We start from the raw sequence: 21,629 nt of genomic DNA, 5'->3' as shown, positions 1-21,629 counted from the left end.
GGACCCTGAAATCGATCGCGTGGCTTTAAAAACTCTGCCTTAATTATAGAAATCAAATTTTTTCGAGTAGTTTCTCAAAAACAGATATCTTCTTCCTTTCCACCTCTAACTTCTCGTTCTCCAAAGTCATAATCTCTTTATGATTGGCCTGAATAGTTTCCATTAATTTTACTGAGTCCTCTTTACGAGACTCTTCTTGCTTTTCCATCAACTCCATAAATGTATCAGATTTTGCACTAGTGGAACCACGGGACTTTCGTAGTTTCTTAGCAGGTGGAAAAGAAATTGGTTCAAATGGGTCAACATCCATCTCGGCATTGCTGGCAGAATCCGTGGTGGTACTAGATGACTCCATATTGGTGCTTGCGATAACAAAGTTTGGACGGACATTGGGTTTACAACCGAGATACGCATCCAACTCATCATAGAATATACATGTTTTTGGTTCTACACCTGTCTTGTTGTTATGGTCGACAGTTTTTCGGTACTTCTTCATGAGGTTATTCCATTTATTCTTTATCTGATCAGCCGTGAAATCAAATCCTGCATCTAACATATCATGAGCTATTTGTTTCCATATAGTGGCTTTTTTTATTTTTGGATCAGAGAATTTTTCAGCATAGTCCTTATGTAAATCGATGAGTTTTAGAACTGCAGCCCGCGGCATGAAGCTATCATCGCCTGGAATATCAAAAAGCAGTAATATTATAATCAAGGAATTTTCTGAAAAAGGTTGGGTGTTTAACATAACACCATTAAATTCAGGCTACAACTTACCAGACTGCGAGGACTGCTGTAGGGAGATAGGACTGCTGCAAGGAGGTCGAGGACCGCTGTAGGGAGGTCGAGGACTGCTGCAAGGTGGTCGAGGACTGCTGTAGGGAGGTCGAGGACTGCTGCACGGAAGTCGAGGACTGCTGCACGGAGGTTGTGGCTGCAGGGCGTCGTGAAGCTGTCGGCAATTGCTCTCTATAACTTGTCAGTAAAGACTGCAACACGTTCACATCTAGAAAAAGACCATTAACAAAAAGTGAAGCCAAGTACATGATGATACCTAAAAATGAATAGGGCCTACAACTTTTTCTCCAAAATACAATTTTCAAAACAAAGTAAGTAAACACTTCTCTGACAAATCATGCCAATACTGACAATGCTTACTGATGAATAGTATGTAGAATACGTTTTTTCTTAGATTCATTTAAACCAAAAGTATTTAATTTGTTGATACCTACCACTGGCAATAGCCTTCATGTACGTTTCGTGGTCCAAACTAAATGTAGCCATATCGCCATCTATATTCAATTTTAATCTGCAAAAGTACAAAAAATGTAGGGAATCAGGCATCAATGGAATGATTTTGAGCAGTGGCGGCAATATGATTTGACTTCTCACGGTCCAAATATTGCCAAACTCACTGTTCATATTCAGTTATGCCTCCCCAACAGCACGAGCGAATTAACCCAGACTAATTCATTATTACAGTTTCCATGTTCAAAGTCATTGTACCTAGCTCCTGGATGATTAAGACAGGTACTTTGCTATCTATCAACGTTTCTACAAGATAATACTTTCTTCTGTTGCCTTAATAATTTTTTTTTCACGCAGAAAACCACTGAATTTTAGAACTTACTCATACGAATTCACATGGTCTGCGTTGTTAGCCGCCATTTTGTTCTTCCGGGTATACTCAGGGTTACCATGCTCTTGAGCATGGTAAGGCAAGTATAGTACTTAAATTTGAGTACACCTTGGATAAATGTGCCGAGTACCATACTCGAAAACGAGTACATTTGTCGATAAATGCGCAGTTGGGGTACTCAGAACTGAGTACGTTTCGATAAATTCGCCTTAGGTCAGACACATCCTCGCTTGCCAGGGGTATGGGTCAGATAGTTATGTGGAATAAAAACCGAATTGACTTGAATTTCAGCCGGATGAGTCATGTCTGCCGTTTCAAACCATTGGAGCGCTCACCACGAGACGGTTCATATTTACAGTCTTACAAATATTTAAACTAGAGCGACACGTTAAAACGAGTGGATTTACATAACGTTAATTATGATATTCGATATTTACGGGAATAAAGCGATGAGAGGTTAATTGATTCAAAGGAATATTTAAGACTGAAAAGTGAGTTGCAACTTATTCAAGAAGGAAGATGGGTATCCATGGCATCTTCGACCCTCGACAGAAATTGTGGAAGAACCGCTTAAAACAATGGATTATAGTATTTATCCTTATCGTATGGCTGGTCCATGGTGAGTATTCGAATTTAAGTCTACACATTTGGCAACTGCCATAACCATATTAATAAATTTGTCCTCTTGAACATGGATGAAGACAAAGTGTTGTGGGGTCTTAAAGTAGTGTATTAGGCTTTGCCATGCCAGTTTATCATGCAAAATAACATGAACGGTCGTTTTACTAAGTTCCATTCATACTAAACACACGTTGATATGTTTTTTGTTGAATAATTTTCAAAATTGTACCTTATTGTTTTCGTGTTTGAAATTTATTTCAAACTAATGAAAAGGGTCCAACTAAAAATGTAAAGTATGCCTACTTAAATTGTCTCCTGGAATAGTGCATAGATTTGCTTGGATGCATTTGATTTATGTTGCACTTGGCTACATTAACCTTATTTATTCGACTGTTAGAAAATTGTTATGGGTTAGCTCGTAAATAGGACTTAATTGAAATGTATTTGAAAAAAGTAGAATTGAATTGAATAATGTTATTTTTTCCTTTTTTTGGTCATATATTATTTTTTTCATTCATTCATCACCAGTCACACAAACTTTTATGGTGGAAATGTAATAAATGTTTGATTTTGTGTGTTTTGGAGAAGAGGCTGTAGACCTCATGATTTTGAAATAGTGATAAAAATAATGCTAGTAATGATACTAATTTCACATGTATCAGGCTGAATATTGAATAGAAAAAAATTTGATTATTTTTACCTAAAGATCTATTTCATTGAAAAGAAATTAAATTGTAGCTGTAAAAGCCTATTGGCTTATCAGTTTTACCTTGGATGACTGTGTATTTAGGAATTTCTTATCAATCTTAATATCCCGTTTAACGATAACAGGTCGTCATTTCTTTAATCTAAGCCTAGGCCTATAGAATTACAATGTCCCACAGGGAATACTGTATATGAATGTCTCGCGCCGGGCAAATATTTTTGTTTGGCAAAATATCCATTAGGCCTATCCAAGAAGGATATTTCCTTAAGCCTTCTGAAGTATAGAATTTCATAAGTTATGTCCTTTGGATTTAGAACAGTTCAAACTGGTAGGCCCCTATGGTAATACCCCCTCCTCCAAAAAAGAGTAAACTTGGAGCTCCAACTGCCCATTTACTACAAGAACCTTTCGTCTTTTGTCGGATTCTTTTAGGATATTTCTTACATAGCCTACAAAAGATTTTCACTGTTAAGATCACTAAGAGTCAATGGCATATTTGTAGGCCCCTATGTAAAAACTTGGAATCTGAAATTTGACTATGATACGCTTAGGCCCCTACCTACATAGGGATGCTCTTAAGCAATAAACTAATTTAATATTTTATATCAATGCTACGAGTAGGACTTGGAAGAAAATTAAATTTCATAGTTTGTAGATGAAAATTGAATTGAAACACGTTTGAAAAACATTGTTCTTAAAACTGTAGGAGTGGAATCTGAGAACAGTACCTCTTCTCCTCTGAGTACTGAATCAGCTAGTGAGTACGGAAAAACAACCCAATCCCAACTCAAATATCTCTCCCTTCCGAAGTTCCTTTCCCCTCATCCTCTGTTTCCAAAAAAATTCCCTTCAACCTCAACAGCGTAATCATAAGCCTAGCGCACATCGACACTGCGATTGGAGACAACTAGTTGCAAGGCAGTTTTCGGCGCATGAGAGGAACTGGCTGGATACGATCAGTTGCTTGAATGTGTCGATGTGAGCGAGCTTACGATTGGTAAGCGTCGATCTATCTCCAGTTCCAGCCAGTTGCCCATGTTCTACTTTTGAGCAACTGGTTGTACTCAATCGCAGTCATATCCGTCGATGTGCGCGCTGGATCTCGACGATCGACACGCGCCATGCAGTTGCTGCAACTGACCGGTTGTATAGATTTCGATGTGCGGGGGGTAATCGTTCGGTAGCAACTAGTTGTCTCCAATCGCAGTGTCGATGTGCGCTAGGCTATAGATTTAAGTTTAGATCATTGAATCAAACCAAAAATTATTTTCTCTCATTTCCCATGAAGGTGAGGTTATTGGTTATATGACTTTTTTAGCTAAGTTCTGGTGAACCTTTCTTCAGTTGCTTGTGTATGTCTGCGACCTCGGTTTTTTGGTCAAGTTCGTGGGCCGTATGAATAATCATCTGGGACCAGTTGTGCGGTCTTGAATAAAAATTGATCTTAAATATGTTGTCTTGAGTTGTCAGATTGACCAAGAACTATTAAGATGGTCATAGTCTGGTCCTGAATTTTGGTCATGGCTGTGCAACTGACCCCTGGTGAAAATTTGCATTGCCCCAAAATTCACCTGGATTACAACAGCGTGGCCAGTGGGCTGGAAAAGCGGGAAAACTCGGGAATCGGAAAATTCAGGGAAAACTTCGACAAATTTTGCAAAAAAATCTAGAAAACTCGGGGAATCAGGGTATGCTGGTTGACAACCCCATTTCTTTTTTGATACGTGATTGGTGAAAAATTGATAAATGCTAACGATTTAAACCAAGAAATTCGACGGATTTATTCATTGCGTAATAACGTAGAAAAATCAGGAATTAGCGAATGGGGCGAAATTGGCCACCTCGTTATAACGAATCACAAATCAACGTATTAATCATTTATTTATATGTTTTATTCATTTGAAAACAATGTTTTTTTCTTTACAGATGAGGTAAATGCTACTAGCTGTGCGGCGGGTCAGTTTTGGGATTCCGCGAGTAGTTCATGTGTTCAATGCGGCCCTGGATATTAGTGAGTAGGCTACCACAAACTAGTCGGTTTCAAAAAATTAAACTCATTACAAACAAGACAAGCATTGAATATTTCATTTGCGCAACCATTTTACTGAGCCATTTCTTCAATATAACTTGCTTCACAAGTTAACCAAAATTGGATTAGATTATCGACGAATCGTGAGGGTTTTTTTTCGATATTTTTGAATTCTACAAATAATTTGCGATGATCTTTTCGAATAATTCAGTGAATTCGGTAATTATTTGATTACTTTAACGTGAAAGTTCTGTAATTGTATTACAGCCTTTAAGGTGCTTTGTGTTCCCCATCTTACGTAATAACCAAATTCCTATGTAAATATTAATTGTGTTTAAACCAACTGGACCTGACTGCGAGGAGAGAGTAGATACTACTCCTTTAAAAGCTACTTTTTCTCTTAAAAATCCAAAAAATTCTTAAAATGATAATGGCTTCTAGTTCATTTTCAATTACAATACTATTTTAATGTTAAATTTTGGTGAAAATTATAGCACAAAAAAGAGACTTTAGTCTCCTATTTATGAAAACATTCGATTTTCATTGCAGTTGTGTCGGAGGTACTTCGGCGAGGCAGGCTTGTAACGCGGGCACCGGTAATCCGAGTTCGGGCGCGACGTCCAGCGCGGCGTGCGTCGCTTGCGCCAGCGGGCAGGTGGCGATCGCAGCTGGTTCTGTGTGTAGTCCGTGCCCAGCCGGCTACGGCTGTACGAGTAGTACCCAAACTCCGTGCTCGGCGAAGCAGTATTCAGTATCGGGAGCGGCGACTTGTACGAATTGTCCGTCCGGTCATATTTGTCCAACTACGACCAACGCCCCGCAGGTAAGAAGAATATTTTTCAAATTTTAACAATTCTAAATCTCTCCAATCTTAATGAGATTAACAGAGTTTTAAGAAGAAGTTGCGCTTTTTAATGTCTTGAAAATTTTGTTATCCTTAAAATCCGCTTCACTTTCCTTGAAATAGTGAAGAAAACGAGAAAAAAAATTTATTTTCAGAAATTGCCAATAATTGCGTAACATATATTTCTGTGTTTCTTGATTTTGAAATTTCGAGCAAAAAAGATTTTTATTCACAAATTTACTTCACAAATGCTTTCAATATTTTGAGGGGAAAATCAAAAGCCTGAAAGTTTGAGGTATTGTTTTCGATAACTATTTCAATGAGGAATTCTATTTCTACTGGTTTAAAAAGAACAATTCAATCGAACTTGCTTAAGTCATCAGCGTATAAGTCGTCTTATCACTTAGATCGTCCCTATTTTTGAGTCGTAATTTGTATTTCCAATTCATCAATTTACTAAGAGTAAAAATCATCTTTTGGATAAGTCATCAATGCAATGATAGTCCCAACAAAGACGCCTTTAGTGAGTTTTTGGCTGTAATTTGTCAAAATTTAAGATTGACTGTTTTAAAAATGTTTTTTTTTCCTTCTTAAAGGCATGCTCGCCGGGTTACAGCGCAAACTCTGCTCAAACGGTCTGCGATAAATGTTTGGCCGGTTCTTTCAGAGCGGCGTCTGACTCTACGTGCGTACAGTGTCCTAAAGGTACATAAAATAAACCCTCTTGTTATAAATATTTGAGTGGTTAAAGCGTTCGACTCTGGGAAGCCAGGTCGTGGGTTCGAACCCTGTACATTACCGTAGTGTCCTCGGGCAAGACACTTATCCTCATTGCCTCTCTCCACCCAGGGGTAAAATGGGTACCTCGTCTGATAGATGACTCCTGAGTGCCAAGTAGCTGCTCAGATGTTACTTCTCCCCAGGGAGAGATGACTGAGACATGAATAGATTTAAAGGCTGGGGGTAATGATACCAAATTGAGCGCATTTGAACAAATTCTAGGTTTGGATACCTGCGCTATATAAATGACAGTTATTATCATCATTATTATTATTATAAATGCTGGGGATAAAGAAAACCGATGATGGAACATTAGGATATAAACAAAAACTCTGCACCAAAATCGACTAGCCTCCTGTATTGCGGTTTCGTTTTGAAAGCATTTTATTGACTGTTTCATGTGTGAACGAGCCTCTTGCTTAAGCATGGCCATCTAATAATAGGCTATAAAAGTAATAGGCTGTAAAAAGCCTCCCTTTGGATTGCAAGAATGATACGATATGGTAATTTGGCTCGGGGTCTGGTTTGACCAGTGCCAAATCGTCTCCGTGTGATGGCGGCCTTGATTGCTGATTACTAAACGTAGACAATGTTTTTCGCGGCTTGCTCGAGGACAAGATTAATCCTATTCGTTTGAATCAATCGTTAATCAATAATTTGTTTTTCACATTTTGTTCCTGGTTGACCGAAGGTTTATTTCGTTGCAGGTAGTAAGTGTCCGACCGCGGGCCTCACGGCTGCCGTCGTTTGCCCGGACGGAACGTATCAACCGGATCTCGGGCAGACGGATTGCTTGGCGTGCACGGCGGGAAACGAGTGCTCGGATAAAACGAAGTTAACCGCGTGCCCAGCGGGCTCGTACTCGTCCGCTAACAGTATTCAGTGTACAGCCTGCGCTTCAGGTAATGAAAAAATGAAAGATCCTATCTCGCAAGCAAAGCGAAGTCAAGCACTTTCAAATTTTCAAATATCTTAGGCCTATATAACAATATAACCAACAGTATCATCATCCTGTAGAAGAATAGTCAGGCTCAGATGTGGAGAATAGATGATATAATCAGAATCCAATATACAAATATGAAAGCTTAAGAAATAAGATTTATCTATTAAATCTAAAACTAAAGAAACACAGTTTCCGATGTTCTCAAGAAAGCATTTTCAGGCGCGGATGAATACATTAAAAAAAACTAGGGGTATATATATATATATATATATATATATATATATATATATATATATATATATATATATATATACATAAACAGTAGGTAATCCTGTAAAACCCTGGACCTAGTTTCACGAAAAAGTTTAAGCTCATATCAGTTAAGTTTGAATTGTTGTCCTCATTGAAAACATGAAGTAACCAATGGCAATTACACCAAAAATTTGAGTTTAACTTTTTTGTGAAACTGAGTCCTGGACTCAATTTCATAGACTGGTATTTTGTTTAACCCGAGGGTTTACTCAATTCATTTTCGATAGATTTAGCCCCTGGGTCTTAAACATAATGCCACTAGTCTATAAAACCGGGCCTTTATCGCTCTAAAACTAAATCGTCTTTCGGGGACGCAAATTTGTCGAGACAGTGGAAAACCAGTTAGGCCTACGTCGGTTTTTCTGCAACGAGCGAAACGTGTATATTTTAATTTAATGGCGCCTCCAGCAAAGACGTGGCTGAGCTAATGTAGAGATTATAAATTAGAAGTTTGGCAAACAAACGACCGACGACCGAGAGATAAGAAAATAAGCGCTGTTTAGTTCCTGTCGTAAAAGTATATTTAATCTGTATACAACAGATTTTATGCCGGAATATATTAACGACGTATTTCAAGGTCATAAGTTTCATAAGTATTACTGTTACAAAACTCGTAATATATCCCGCAAAATTTTGTTAAAACCTTTGGAAAAAATTATGTTTATAATGATTCAGTTGAAAAGATCGGCTCCGATGAGTATTGTGTGTAGTTGATTAGAAATAGGTGATTTAAAAGGTAAAATCGAAGTCAAAAGGTTTACTTTTTTGAAAAGAAGTGCGATCTTGAAATTGTGAATAAACTCAGGGTAAACCAGTTCGAAAGATATTACGAAACCCTTTTTGAATAGAGTAGTATGAAGCCCTTTTGAAATGTTAGATTAAGTTTCAGAGGATGATCTTATTCTAAATCAAGGGTTTCTAGGCTGATAGCTGGTCTATTTAGGAGGACTGATCTATCGTGTCCTGCTTGGTCCTTGTGTGACATAAGAATCAACAGTTCTCATGTTAAAACGAAAGCTCGAATTTTGATTTCGAATTAATGTTAGGACTTTCTCAAATTAAATTCTTACATATTAAAACTAGGCTGTGAAATACATAGGCTCTATAGTGGACACTCGCATATATGACCGGTAACGCTGTGTACTGTCATATACACGTTGCCATATGCGACTTAGTAATGTTTATGAATTATTAAACTGTCCCACTGTGAACCAACAGAGGTCACAGTACTGTATACCGTCAACATTATATCGGCTGTTAACTTACTGTAAACATTACTATCGGTACTCGGGGATTTGTCCACTTAAGATTTTAGCAATGTGCCCATATAAATGCATGTACATAGATTTTGACCATAAACTGTTGATTTGATAAGCGCACACCACTTAAAAACCTGTCTCTACTGTGATCTTAAGTGCGTGTAATATTTACTCCACGCTTTATAGTTTTAGACGAGAAATATTCTTAAAACGGCCGGAATTTTCTTAATCCCGCAATTTGTATTATAGCGCGGCGCTGTTAACCTTAATGCGAGGTTTTAAATTTTGAATAAGCTTATTGATTACGCGTGAGGAATTATTGCGAAATCGCGTTCTAGAATTATTTTCAATAATGCTCATCGATATTCGCCTAATGTTTCCTTTTCGCGTAAAAGAACGTTTCAATTATTCAAACAACAGCTCCCTGGCGAACTCGCTGAAACGAAAATGAAAATGAATACTGAAATAAAAAACGAAATAATTTTTTTTTTCTAACAATATTTTAAAAATTAATGTAAGAAACAACAATGAAACACATTTGCAGAGGGCAGAAAACGAAAATGTCCATAAATTACTTATCGAAAACACATGTTTCTTTTAACAGTTGACAATAAGAATTATATACAAATGGCCCTTCACCAGTAACCCGTCAGCGATTGCAATTATCACAAAATTGTCATTTTTTAATTTTCTGCAGATACTATATCTGTCAGAGTAATATCTATGAATTACGTACTAGAATATTCTTTGATTAAGAATTTTTAAGAATGTTCTCAATAATTCATTGTATGTCATTGTAGGTTCGTACCGCGCGACTCCAGGTGGTGCATTTTGTACGCTATGCAGCGCAGGTAAGAAAAATGTTAGAAATACAGAATATTATAATCGCTGGGTATTTAGCGTAATCGAAACGCCTCTAATCTTAATTCAATCTTTACGCACTACGCCGGACCCGCAGTTCGATCGTTCATTTAACTGTAGAATGTTTAAACACTGAATAGCAACTTAGAAGTGTGGATCTTTCTCCCTGATCCTTCAGGGTCTGCAACTAAGCACTTGTCTGATTGGCCGGGACGAGTATTCATTAAGGCAATTGTTTGTCACTTGTCTGCCGGACTAGTGAACTAATGCGTCTCAAAGCTTTTTTCCCCCAATTGATCCAACGGATGATTGTGCCACCAATGGGACTGCCCTACTACTTGCAGGTCTGCCCTACTACCGGTACTTGTAGGGCAAGCAGATTTATGACAAGGGAAGCAAGATTTCAGATACACTTTGCCCCCCGGCGAGTGGCTTTTATCCCTTAAATCAGCCCCTGGTCCTAACTTCTATCAGATGCTGATGCACAAAATTTTCAGAAATATGATAATCGTAGGTCATACGCTTGACAAGTAAAAGTTTAAGAAATTAAAAGTGTATTGTAACCACAACTTTTAGGCAGTTTTCTAACATTCGGCCTGACAATGGAAGTTAGGAATGGCCAAAATTTTGTCTGAATAGACATTCAATTTCTTGAATAAGTTAGGATTTCCTGTTCAGATGTCCAATTCCTATTCAGCCAGGGCATTAGGCTTTTTATGGAATTAATACACCTCCTTTTTGTCATTTTTCTTTACTACGCTTTACAATATAGAAGCACATGTACTTACATGTAACTCTATGTCTTAATGATGATTATTTGAATTGTGTATGGTACATTTTAGTAATAAAAAAAGAAAATAAACGTTGAATAATAGATAATAAAGTGCGAGATTCAAGTGCGAGATCAATCATAATGCTGTATTTTCAGGCCATAAATGTCCCAGTAAAACGGCAGCAGGTACACCGTGCGGTGCCGGGGAGTATCAAAAAAGTGCTGGTCAAACCACGTGCCTGGCTGTAAGTTACTTTCACTGAGATTTCTTAGGTGTTTTTGGTGTTAAACACATTGTTTGAAACTGGCTTTCAAAACATTGCATTGATGCTTAACTTATCTGTTTGAAATTGGTAATTTTTGGTCACGTTCACAACACGCATAACAAGCTTGGGTTCTAACTGTATGTAGACGTATCGCACTCAAATTATAGGAGAAATTCTTGCTTTAAATCAATTCACTTTGATAAGTCTAGTTTAACTGTTGAACTTGGATAAAAAGTGCTTAATTTTTGTACAAAATCGCAAGTGAGGACCCAACACTCTAAAATGTTTTTGTCGTTGTCGTTTAACACACTGCGTGCACGTGAATACCAACCATTGAAAGGAAAAACGTCGTGCTTAAATGTAACTAACTACATCTACCTAAGATCTACTGTTAATACAAAATCTTGTGTTGAAACATTCTTAAACGTCGTAATCTAAATGTTTCAAAGCTAATCTAATTAACACCATGCTGAATTATAATTAGCAAATTCCTTGGATACTAACATTGCTAATCTTGATGACTAATTATTTTTCACAGTGCCCGTCCGGATCTTACAATACGGCAACGAAAGCTCAATCATGTAAGCCGTGCCCAGTGGGTAGTAGCTGCGCGAACTCGACTATACCACCGCAAGCCTGCGGCGAGGGCAAATACCAACCAAATACCCAGCAAACTAGCTGTATTTCTGTAAATATCCTTACTGTATTTTTCTGTATTGCGCCTATCTATTTTTTGAATAGTTTTCACCGCAAATGCTGTTCCTTACTTATTGAAAATTCCTTGTTGAAGGCTGAATTCTGAACCAAGAGATAGCATTCCACTGATTTAAGATTTTAGCAGCATGAATGAAATCAATTGGGGCTGCTGGGGTTACTCGTAACGAATTTCAAATCCGTTTTTGATTTGATTAACAAAATGCTGTCACAGCGAGTGACAAGGTTCAGGATCTCTTTGCAGCTGTACCTGCTAAAGTTTCACCTGGGGTCTACTCTTGTCGGAGGGTTGGCACCTCATAGACCATAGAATATGAATGGTGGTCGAATCTCCGAAATAGATGCGTTATTACATATGTCCGCAGGACATACCGCTTATTACTGTCCCCAGGATGCTTAACCGCAATTTTGCTCAGATTCAACATCGAGCAAATTGAGGTAATTGATCGTAGACGTTATATACTCATAGGTGTATTGATTGTGAAGCCATTATCACTGTTGCGTCCTGTGCGCTTCAACATCATTGATACAGGTCTGCTAGATCCGATGACTAAATGCTTCGAAACGTTACCTGCCCAAAACAAGCCAGATTTTGGGTGACGCTGTTCGTACACGCACCCTTACAAGTAGTGTCGCTGATCTCGGGAGTTATATCGACGATCGTTTTCACGGGAATGGCGAAGAAATCGAATTCCGTTTCTATCGTTACTCTACGGTACTATACAGGAATCGACTGTCTTGCGCTGATAGCCAAGCTGTCGAAGGGAGGAATTCGATATTTAGTGGCTTACATTATTGTGGGAAATGGAGCTTTTTACGTTATATCTCAAGAAATGATGCCTCACATGCTTTCATTTACGATTACCCCTAGTACAATCCTCGAGATGAATTCAATTTGGACTGTGGTTTATATTTTATTCATAAGGATGATCAATGTATTATTTCCGCTAAGCGCGTTATCGTGGCTTACGATCCGTAGAACATGGATGATGGCGTGTCTGTTGAGTTTGTCAATTTGTCTCGTAAACACGTTTCGGTTTTTCCAGATAGATGTGAAAAGTAAATATACATGCCCATATGGCAAACCGGGATATCTTTTTGGTTTTATATCGAATACTGGTCAAATACGACGCCTTCACGCCTTCGTATTGGATAGTATTATCCCTTTGTTTACCATAACCACCTTGTCTCTGCTAATTTTATGCAAGGTTATCACTCGAAAGCACACATCGAGTTCAAAGGAACATTCCAGCAATCAAGCAGTGAAGATGATATTCATGGTCGTGGGTGTTGTCTTCGTAGTGACGTTACCCAAAGGAGTCAGTAGATGTCTTATCGCATTTAAAAGGATGAAATTATTGAAGTACGCTTATGAAGTAGAGGTTGGAATGGTCGCTAATACATTAAGGGATCTAACGTCTTTTGTAAACATGTGCTTGTTCATATTTTCCAGTCCGAAATTTCGTTCATCGTTTATTCGATGCTGCAGTTAGTTGCACAACCCCGCGTAAGCATTACCGCAGCTCGGGCTGGACAATCCGTAAGGATACTCATATTCTTCAGTATCCGGTTGGCGAGGTGGTTGACTAGAAGCCTGTTGCAGTACGCATGGACAGAAGATACTCTGCCGTGGTTTCCATAGACAAGTGGCTGTCCAATATCAATAGTAGATAAAAACCCACAATAAAAAGAAAAACTATCTGGTAGCTTAACGTTTCAACTCAATTCTATGAGCCATTTTCAGAAACTGTTTTTGAAAATGGCTCATAGAATTGAGTTGAAACGTTAAGCTACCAGATAGTTTTTCTTTTTATTGTGGGTTTTTATCTACTATACTCTGGCGTGGTTTCTTGGTACTGAAGACCATTATCGTCAGCGCGTATCAGAACATTCGGTTATGTTTGTGATAATCGCGCAAACCTTAGAAAGAGAAATGTACACTTAATACATGTGGGATGAATAATCTTTACTGCTCTATTCAGGAAATCCGTATCCAGTATTCCAGTAGTAGTCAATGTTTTAAGGTGCCAACCTTCTAATCGGTTATGAAAATTGAATCAATGTTTAATCAATAATTCTCAATTAACATTCTTTTAAGTCATCCACCTGAGACTTAAGGCTTTCTGTTCCTTTAAGTTGTCTGTCCGCTCTTTTGTCAATCCTAGGAAAGTTCTTAGCACCATTGATATTTTACAGTGCCCCGATGGATATTACAAGACAATTTCCGGGACTGGTGCGTGTACACCGTGTCTGAAAGGTCACCGGTGTTCGAACCCGCTGTTGAGTCCTCAAGCTTGTGAGGTCGGCAAATACCAGCCAAAACCTGGTCAGAGCGCTTGCATCGATGTAACTATCTAACCAATTTTCTGAGTTATATATGCAGGGTACAGTTTTTGAGAAACGATGTTTAAATTGCCTGTTAAAGTCATATCTTATCAAACCCTGCATTTTTGCTCGGTGTAATTTCATGAATTAAAAAGCTGTCTAACTTTTTCCGATGTAACGATATCTAACCAAGAAACCGTGAAACTTTCGGCTTAATTTCAGTGCACGACTGGTTTTTACAACGATAAACCTGGAGCCGAAACATGTAATGAGTGTCCGCTGGGTTCAAGTTGTGCTGATCCAACTTTTAAGCCCCAAAAATGTGGCCCTGGTGAATACCAGCCCAATACAGGGCAGACTGCTTGCATCAGTGTAAATATCCGATTATTAACCTCATAATTTCACTAATAATCTTTCGCCTTTGAAATGTCTAATGCAAAAGAAGTCGTAAAAAGTTTTGGTCTCAAAAAAATGTTTGTTGTATATTTTGCGTTATGGTTAATGTTTTTTCCAGTGTCCTGATGGGTCCTTCAAAAACAGTGCGGGCACCGGTTCGTGTACGGCTTGCCCAGCCGGGTATAGTTGCACCGATCCTAAAGCCGCCCCCGTGCCGTGCGCACGTGGTGAATACCAACCCAGCACCGGAAAAAATTAATTGTCTCAACGTAACTAACTATATCATCTGTTATTCCACTGTATTCATCTTTTCACTTATAAAAAATACATGAAAATATGCGTGCTACATTTGCCATTGATATAGCTGTCTAAAATGACGTCATGTCTAAATATCAACTAACTTTAATGCTAGAATTTAACTTACAACGACTGCTTCCTAACTTTTGCAAAATAATTTCCTACCGAAAGGCCGAAAAATTAACAATTAATCGTGTGGCTTAATTTCAGTGTGCAGCAATACTAGTCGTACACAATACTAATACTGCAGCTGATAAATGTACGGCGTGTCCGGTGGGCTCGAGTTGTGCGGATCCAACGTCAGCGCCCCAACCCAGTACTGGGCAACCTACTTGCATCAGCATAACTATCTAATCATTGACTCCATGATCTCTTTGAAATTATCTTGAATGTGTTTGCGAAATGTGATTTTAGTTTTCATTTTATTCTAGTGCCCTGCCAGGTATTTCAAAACCAGTACGGGCACGAGTTCGTGTACGGTGTGCCCAGTCGGGTATCGTTGCGCCGATCCTAAAGCCGCGTCCGTGCCGTGCGGGCGCGGCGAATACCAACCCAGTACCGGAAAAACTAACTGCTTAAATGTAACTAACTATTTTATCTACGATAACTGTATCTTAATTTTCCTGCAAAATATTTCTTTCTTTGGAAGGCTTGAAAATATATGCGTACTGCTCCAAAAGAAATCTGCCTGTCTAAAAATACAGAGAGTCCCTAGACTCCTTGATTCCTTAAAAACTGCTTTTAAACTGAAAATGCCTTTAAAGGTGTTTGAAACTTCTTCAATATCAGCAAAATACCCAGAACTTCTTCAATTTTGAGAAATAGGCTATTAGAAACGTATGTAGTTGTACAGACTATGTCTAAATCAATTCTTCTCTACGCAATTAGGTGGTTACTGAGTTTAGGCTGTATAAAGGATAAAAATTTGCTTACAAAACCACTGAATTACTGGTTTACTGAGATAAACAGCACCAATTTAGGAGGAGTCCACAGTAGTTGGGATGATTTTGATGTGGACACTGGCTCGAAATTTGAAATTTCTCCTTGAAAATTCCTTATATCGTGAAATGACTGATCTGTAGGGACCCTGAAACGTCTAAAAGGAAAATTAGTTAATGTAACATAAATTACTTCCGTCACTTTTGAGTGACTTAATATCTTAACTTAATATCTCAGGGTAATATAACTAACTCATGTGCCGTAAAATGTCTTATTTTCAGTGCCAAGCCAGGTTTTATAATACGGACACAGCTTCTGATGAGTGTACTGAGTTACTCATAACGAATTTCAAATCCGTTTTTGATTTGATTAACAAAATGCTGTCATAGCGAGTGACAAGGTTCAGGATCTCTTTGCAGCTGTACCTGCTAAAGTTTCACCCGGGGTCTACTCTTGTCGGAGGGTTGGCACCTCTTAACAGTGTATGTGTTATTCACATAGAAATTGCTAGTATTCTGGTGTGCAAGATCCGTAGGCAGTACTTTCATAGTTTACCAGTGGCGGCGCGCAAGTCAAATAAGATTAATCAGGGAAATAAGCACTATCAAAGTAGGATTCAAACATTTATTGTAGAAATAGTCAAAGGAAAAATGAAAACTCATAATATTCGAATACCTATAATGACCTCCATATCCCCTCTCACAAATGGGATACCGGCGCTCGCCAGATAGTACAACAAAACACAGAGTGATTTGTAGTGAAAATCCATTCATTTTCGATGAAATTTGAACTTGATTTTTAGGCTTCCGAATTCGAAAATCATCAAACAAGATATCAAATAGATATGAGATCGATTTTCTCACTCAGTCGAGGTATGGTATAGTTTTCACTGGAACTGATTTATTAATGAGAAAGATCAATTCGAATTTGATTGAAGCGTAGAAGGATATTGAATCCCGGTTACCCAGTGCTATACTAGCGATCCTGCCAGATTATCGCCGAATCCTCTTTTGCCAGAGTTGCCAGAGTAACGTTGCCAGTACCGTGATCTCTGCAAAAAGTTTCTACGATATCGTACACCATAGAATATGAATGGTGGTAGAAAAATCTCCGAAATAGATGCGTTATTACATATGTCTGCAGGACATACCGCTTATTATACGTCCCCAGGACGCTTAACCGCAATTATGCTCAGATTTAACTTCGAGCAATTGAGGTAATTGATCTTAGACGTTATAGAGACGCACAGGTGTATCGATTGTGAAGCCATTATCGCTGTTGCGTCCTGTGTGCTTCAACATCATTGAGCTTTGCTAGATCCGACGACTAAATGCTTCGAAACGTTACCTGCCCAAAACAAGCCAGATTTTGGGTGACGTTGTTCGTACACGCGCCCATACAAGTAGTGTCGCTGATCTCGGGAGTTTTATCGACGATCGTCTTCACTCGAATGGCGAAGAAATCGAATTCAGTTTCTCTCGTTACTCTACAGTACTATACAGGAATCGACTGTCTTGCGCTGATAGCCAAGCTGTCGAAGGGAGGAATTCGATATTTAGTGGCTTACATTATCATGGGAAATGGAGCTTTTTACGTTATATCTCTAGGAATGATGCCCTATGTGCTTTCATTTACGATTACCCCTAGTACAATCCTCGAGATGAATTCAATTTGGACTGTGGTTTATATTTTATTCGTAAGGATGATCAATGTATTTTTTCCGCTAAGCGCGTTATCGTGGCTTACGATCCGTAGAACGTGGATGATGGCATGTCTGTTGAGTTTGTCAATTTGTCTCGTAAACACGTTTCGGTTTTTCCAGATAGATGTGAAAAGTAAATATACATGCCCATATGGCAAACCGGGATATCTTTTTGGTTTTATATCGAATACTGGTCAAATACGACGCCTTCATGCCTTCGTATTGGATAGTATTATCCCTTTGTTTACCATAACCACCTTGTCTCTGCTAATTTTATGCAAGGTTATCACTCGAAAGCACACATCGAGTTCAAAGGAACATTCCAGCAATCAAGCAGTGAAGATGATATTCATGGTCGTGGGTGTTGTCTTTGTAGTGACGTTACCCAAAGGAGTCAGTAGATGTCTTATCGCGTTTAAAAGGATGAAATTATTGAAGTACGCTTACGAAGTAGAGGTTGGAATGGTCGCTAATACATTAAGGGATCTAACGTCTTTTGTAAACATGTGCTTGTTCATATTTTCCAGTCCGAAATTTCGTTCATCGTTTATTCGATGCTGCAGTTAGTTGCACAACCCCGCGTAAGCATTACCGCAGCTCGGGCTGGACAATCCGTAAGGATACTCATATTCTTCAGTATCCGGTTGGCGAGGTGGTTGACTAGAAGCCTGTTGCAGTACGCATGGACAGAAGATACTCTGGCGTGGTTTCCATACACAAGTGGCTGTCCAATATCAATAGTAGATAAAAACCCACAATAAAAAGAAAAACTATCTGGTAGCTTAACGTTTCAACTCAATTCTATGAGCCATTTTCAGAAACTGTTTTTGAAAATGGCTCATAGAATTGAGTTGAAACGTTAAGCTACCAGATAGTTTTTCTTTTTATTGTGGGTTTTTATCTACTATACTCTGGCGTGGTTTCTTGGTACTGAAGACCATTATCGTCAGCGCGTATCAGAACATTCGGTTATGTTTGTGATAATCGCGCAAACCTTAGAAAGAGAAATTTACACTTAATACATGTGGGATGAATAATCTTTACCGCTCTATTCAGGAAATCCTTATCCAGTATTCCAGTAGTAGTCAATGTTTTAAGGTGCCAACCTTCTAATCGGTTATGAACATTAAATCAATGTTTAATCAATAATTCTCAATTAACATTTTTTTAAGTCATCCACCTGAGACTTAAGGCTTTCTGTTCCTTTAACTTGTCTGTCCGCTCTTTTGGCAATCCTAGGAAAGGTCTTAGCACCATTGATATTTTACAGTGCCCCGATGGATATTACAAGACAATTTCCGGGACTGGTGCGTGTACACCGTGTCTGAAAGGTCACCGGTGTTCGAACCTGCTGTTGAGTCCTCAAGCTTGTGAGGTCGGCAAATACCAGCCAAAACCTGGTCAGAGCGCTTGCATCGATGTAACTATCTAACCAATTTTCTGAGTTATATATGCAGGGTACAGTTTTTGAGAAACGATGTTTAAATTGCCTGTTGAAGTCATATCTTATCAAACCCTGCATTTTTGCTCGGTGTAATTTCATGAATTAAAAAGCTGTCTAACTTTTTCCGATGTAACGATATCTAACCAAGAAACCGTGAAACTTTCGGCTTAATTTCAGTGCACGACTGGTTTTTACAACGATAAACCTGGAGCCGAAACATGTAATGAGTGTCCGCTGGGTTCAAGTTGTGCTGATCCAACTTTTAAGCCCCAAAAATGTGGCCCTGGTGAATACCAGCCCAATACAGGGCAGACTGCTTGCATCAGTGTAAATATCCGATTATTAACCTCATAATTTCACTAATAATCTTTCGCCTTTGAAATGTCTAATGCAAAAGAAGAAGTCGTAAAAAGTTTTGGTCTCAAAAAATGTTTGTTGTATATTTTGCGTTATGGTTAATGTTTTTTCCAGTGTCCTGATGGGTCCTTCAAAAACAGTGCGGGCACCGGTTCGTGTACGGCTTGCCCAGCCGGGTATAGTTGCACCGATCCTAAAGCCGCCCCCGTGCCGTGCGCACGTGGTGAATACCAACCCAGCACCGGAAAAAATTAATTGTCTCAACGTAACTAACTATATCATCTGTTATTCCACTGTATTCATCTTTTCACTTATAAAAAATACATGAAAATATGCGTGCTACATTTGCCATTGATATAGCTGTCTAAAATGACGTCATGTCTAAATATCAACTAACTTTAATGCTAGAATTTAACTTACAACGACTGCTTCCTAACTTTTGCAAAATAATTTCCTACCGAAAGGCCGAAAAATTAACAATTAATCGTGTGGCTTAATTTCAGTGTGCAGCAATACTAGTCGTACACAATACTAATACTGCAGCTGATAAATGTACGGCGTGTCCGGTGGGCTCGAGTTGTGCGGATCCAACGTCAGCGCCCCAACCCAGTACTGGGCAACCTACTTGCATCAGCATAACTATCTAATCATTGACTCCATGATCTCTTTGAAATTATCTTGAATGTGTTTGCGAAATGTGATTTTAGTTTTCATTTTATTCTAGTGCCCTGCCGGGTATTTCAAAACCAGTACGGGCACGAGTTTGTGTAGGGTGTGCCCAGTCGGGTATCGTTGCGCCGATCCTAAAGCCGCGTCCGTGCCGTGCGGGCGCGGCGAATACCAACCCAGTACCGGAAAAACTAACTGCTTAAATGTAACTAACTATTTTATCTACGATAACTGTATCTTAATTTTCCTGCAAAATATTTCTTTCTTTGGAAGGCTTGAAAATATATGCGTACTGCTCCAAAAGAAATCTGCCTGTCTAAAAATACAGAGAGTCCCTAGACTCCTTGATTCCTTAAAAACTGCTTTTAAACTGAAAAATGCCTTTAAAGGTGTTTGAAACTTCTTCAATATCAGCAAAATACCCAGAACTTCTTCAATTTTGAGAAATAGGCTATTAGAAACGTATGTAGTTGTACAGACTATGTCTAAATCAATTCTTCTCTACGCAATTAGGTGGTTACTGAGTTTAGGCTGTATAAAGGATAAAAATTTGCTTACAAAACCACTGAATTACTGGTTTACTGAGATAAACAGCACCAATTTAGGTGGAGTCCACAGTAGTTGGGATGATTTTGATGTGGACACTGGCTCGAAATTTGAAATTTCTCTTTGAAAATTCCTTATATCGTGAAATGACTGATCTGTAGGGACCCTGAAACGTCTAAAAGGAAAATCAGTTAATGTAACATAAATTACTTCCGTCACTTTTGAGTGACTTAATATCTTAACTTAATATCTCAGGGTAATATAACTAACTCATGTGCCGTAAAATGTCTTATTTTCAGGACCCAGCCAGGTTTTATAATACGGACACAGCATTGATAAGTGTACTGAGTTATTCAAATCCGTTTTTTGATTTGATTAACAAAATGCTGTCATAGCAAGTGACAAGGTTCAGGATCTCTTTGCAGCTGTACCTGCTAAAGTTTCACCTGGGGTTTACTCTTGTCGGAGGGTTGGCACCTCTTAACAGTGTACGTGTTATTCACGTAGAAATTGCTAGTATTCTGGTGTGCAAGATCCGTAGGCAGCACTTTCATAGTTTATCAGCGGCAGCGCGCAAGTGAAATAAGATTAATCAGGGAAATAAGCACTATCAAAGTAGGATTCTAACATTTATTGTAGAAATAGTCGACGGAAAAATGAAAACTCATGATATTCGAATACCTATGATGACCTCGATATCCCTCTCACAAATGGGATACCTGCGCTCTCCAGATGGCACAACAAAACACTGGGTTATTTGTAGTGAAAATCCATTCATTTTTAATGAAATTTGAACTTGATTTTTAGGCTGCCAAATGCGTAAGTTATCAAACAAGTCATCAAATAGATATAAGATCGACTTTCTCACTCAGGCGGGGTATGGTATAGTTTTAACTGGAAACTGATTTGTTAATGAGAAAGATCAATTTGAATTTAATTGAAGTGTAGAAGGATATTGAATAGCGGTAACCCAGTGCTATACTAGTTATCCTGCCGGATCATCGCTGTATCCTCTTTTACCAGAGTAGCGTTGCCAGTACCGTGATCTCTGCAAAAAGTTTCTACGATATCATAGACCATAGAATATGAATGGTGGTAGAAAAATCTCCGGAAAAGATGCGTTATTACATATGTCCGCAGGACATACCGCTTATTATTGTCCCCAGGATGCTGAACCGCAATTATGCTCCGGTTCAACTTCGAGCAAT

The 21,629-nt window shown here is 38.6% G+C and overlaps 2 protein-coding genes across 2 annotated transcripts in view; one reads left to right on the top strand and one right to left on the bottom strand.

Annotated features, from left to right (window-relative positions):
* Nucleotides 1-545: 545 nt before the first annotated feature.
* LOC141909836 (uncharacterized) lies at nt 546-1,819 on the bottom strand. The gene is made up of 4 exons (XM_074800481.1): nt 1,631-1,819; nt 1,233-1,309; nt 778-1,006; nt 546-681 (listed from the first exon to the last, which is right to left on the bottom strand). Exons 1-4 carry the CDS (start codon nt 1,666-1,668, stop codon nt 675-677), a joined length of 351 nt encoding a protein of 116 aa, XP_074656582.1. The 5' UTR covers nt 1,669-1,819; the 3' UTR covers nt 546-674.
* Nucleotides 1,820-2,029: 210 nt separating this feature from the next.
* LOC141910353 (uncharacterized) overlaps nt 2,030-21,629 on the top strand; it is a 100,610-nt gene continuing 81,010 nt past the window's right edge. Inside the window, exons 1-9 of the mRNA XM_074801087.1 lie at nt 2,030-2,258; nt 3,673-3,723; nt 4,893-4,977; nt 5,545-5,818; nt 6,436-6,544; nt 7,327-7,521; nt 9,934-9,984; nt 10,923-11,011; nt 11,571-11,720. Of these exons, the coding sequence (XP_074657188.1) occupies nt 2,159-2,258; nt 3,673-3,723; nt 4,893-4,977; nt 5,545-5,818; nt 6,436-6,544; nt 7,327-7,521; nt 9,934-9,984; nt 10,923-11,011; nt 11,571-11,720 (1,104 nt within the window). The 5' untranslated portion in view covers nt 2,030-2,158. The remainder of the gene's footprint in view (nt 2,259-3,672; nt 3,724-4,892; nt 4,978-5,544; nt 5,819-6,435; nt 6,545-7,326; nt 7,522-9,933; nt 9,985-10,922; nt 11,012-11,570; nt 11,721-21,629) is intronic.

This window comes from Tubulanus polymorphus, chromosome 8 (assembly GCF_964204645.1).
Source record: "Tubulanus polymorphus chromosome 8, tnTubPoly1.2, whole genome shotgun sequence".
Taxonomy (NCBI): domain Eukaryota; kingdom Metazoa; phylum Nemertea; class Palaeonemertea; order Tubulaniformes; family Tubulanidae; genus Tubulanus; species Tubulanus polymorphus.
The sequence above is the reverse complement of the archived record's forward strand: the minus strand, read 5'-3'. Positions and strand labels throughout refer to the sequence as shown.

Excerpts from the sequence above, each read along its gene's own strand:
- LOC141909836 (XM_074800481.1), bottom strand. The coding sequence starts at position 1,668 with ATGGCGGCTAACAACGCAGACCATGTGAATTCGTATGA. Across the intron at positions 1,310-1,630 it reads GACCATGTGAATTCGTATGA|ATTAAAATTGAATATAGATG; the intron begins GTAAGTTCTAAA and ends GTACTTTTGCAG. Across the intron at positions 1,007-1,232 it reads CATGAAGGCTATTGCCAGTG|ATGTGAACGTGTTGCAGTCT; the intron begins GTAGGTATCAAC and ends GTCTTTTTCTAG.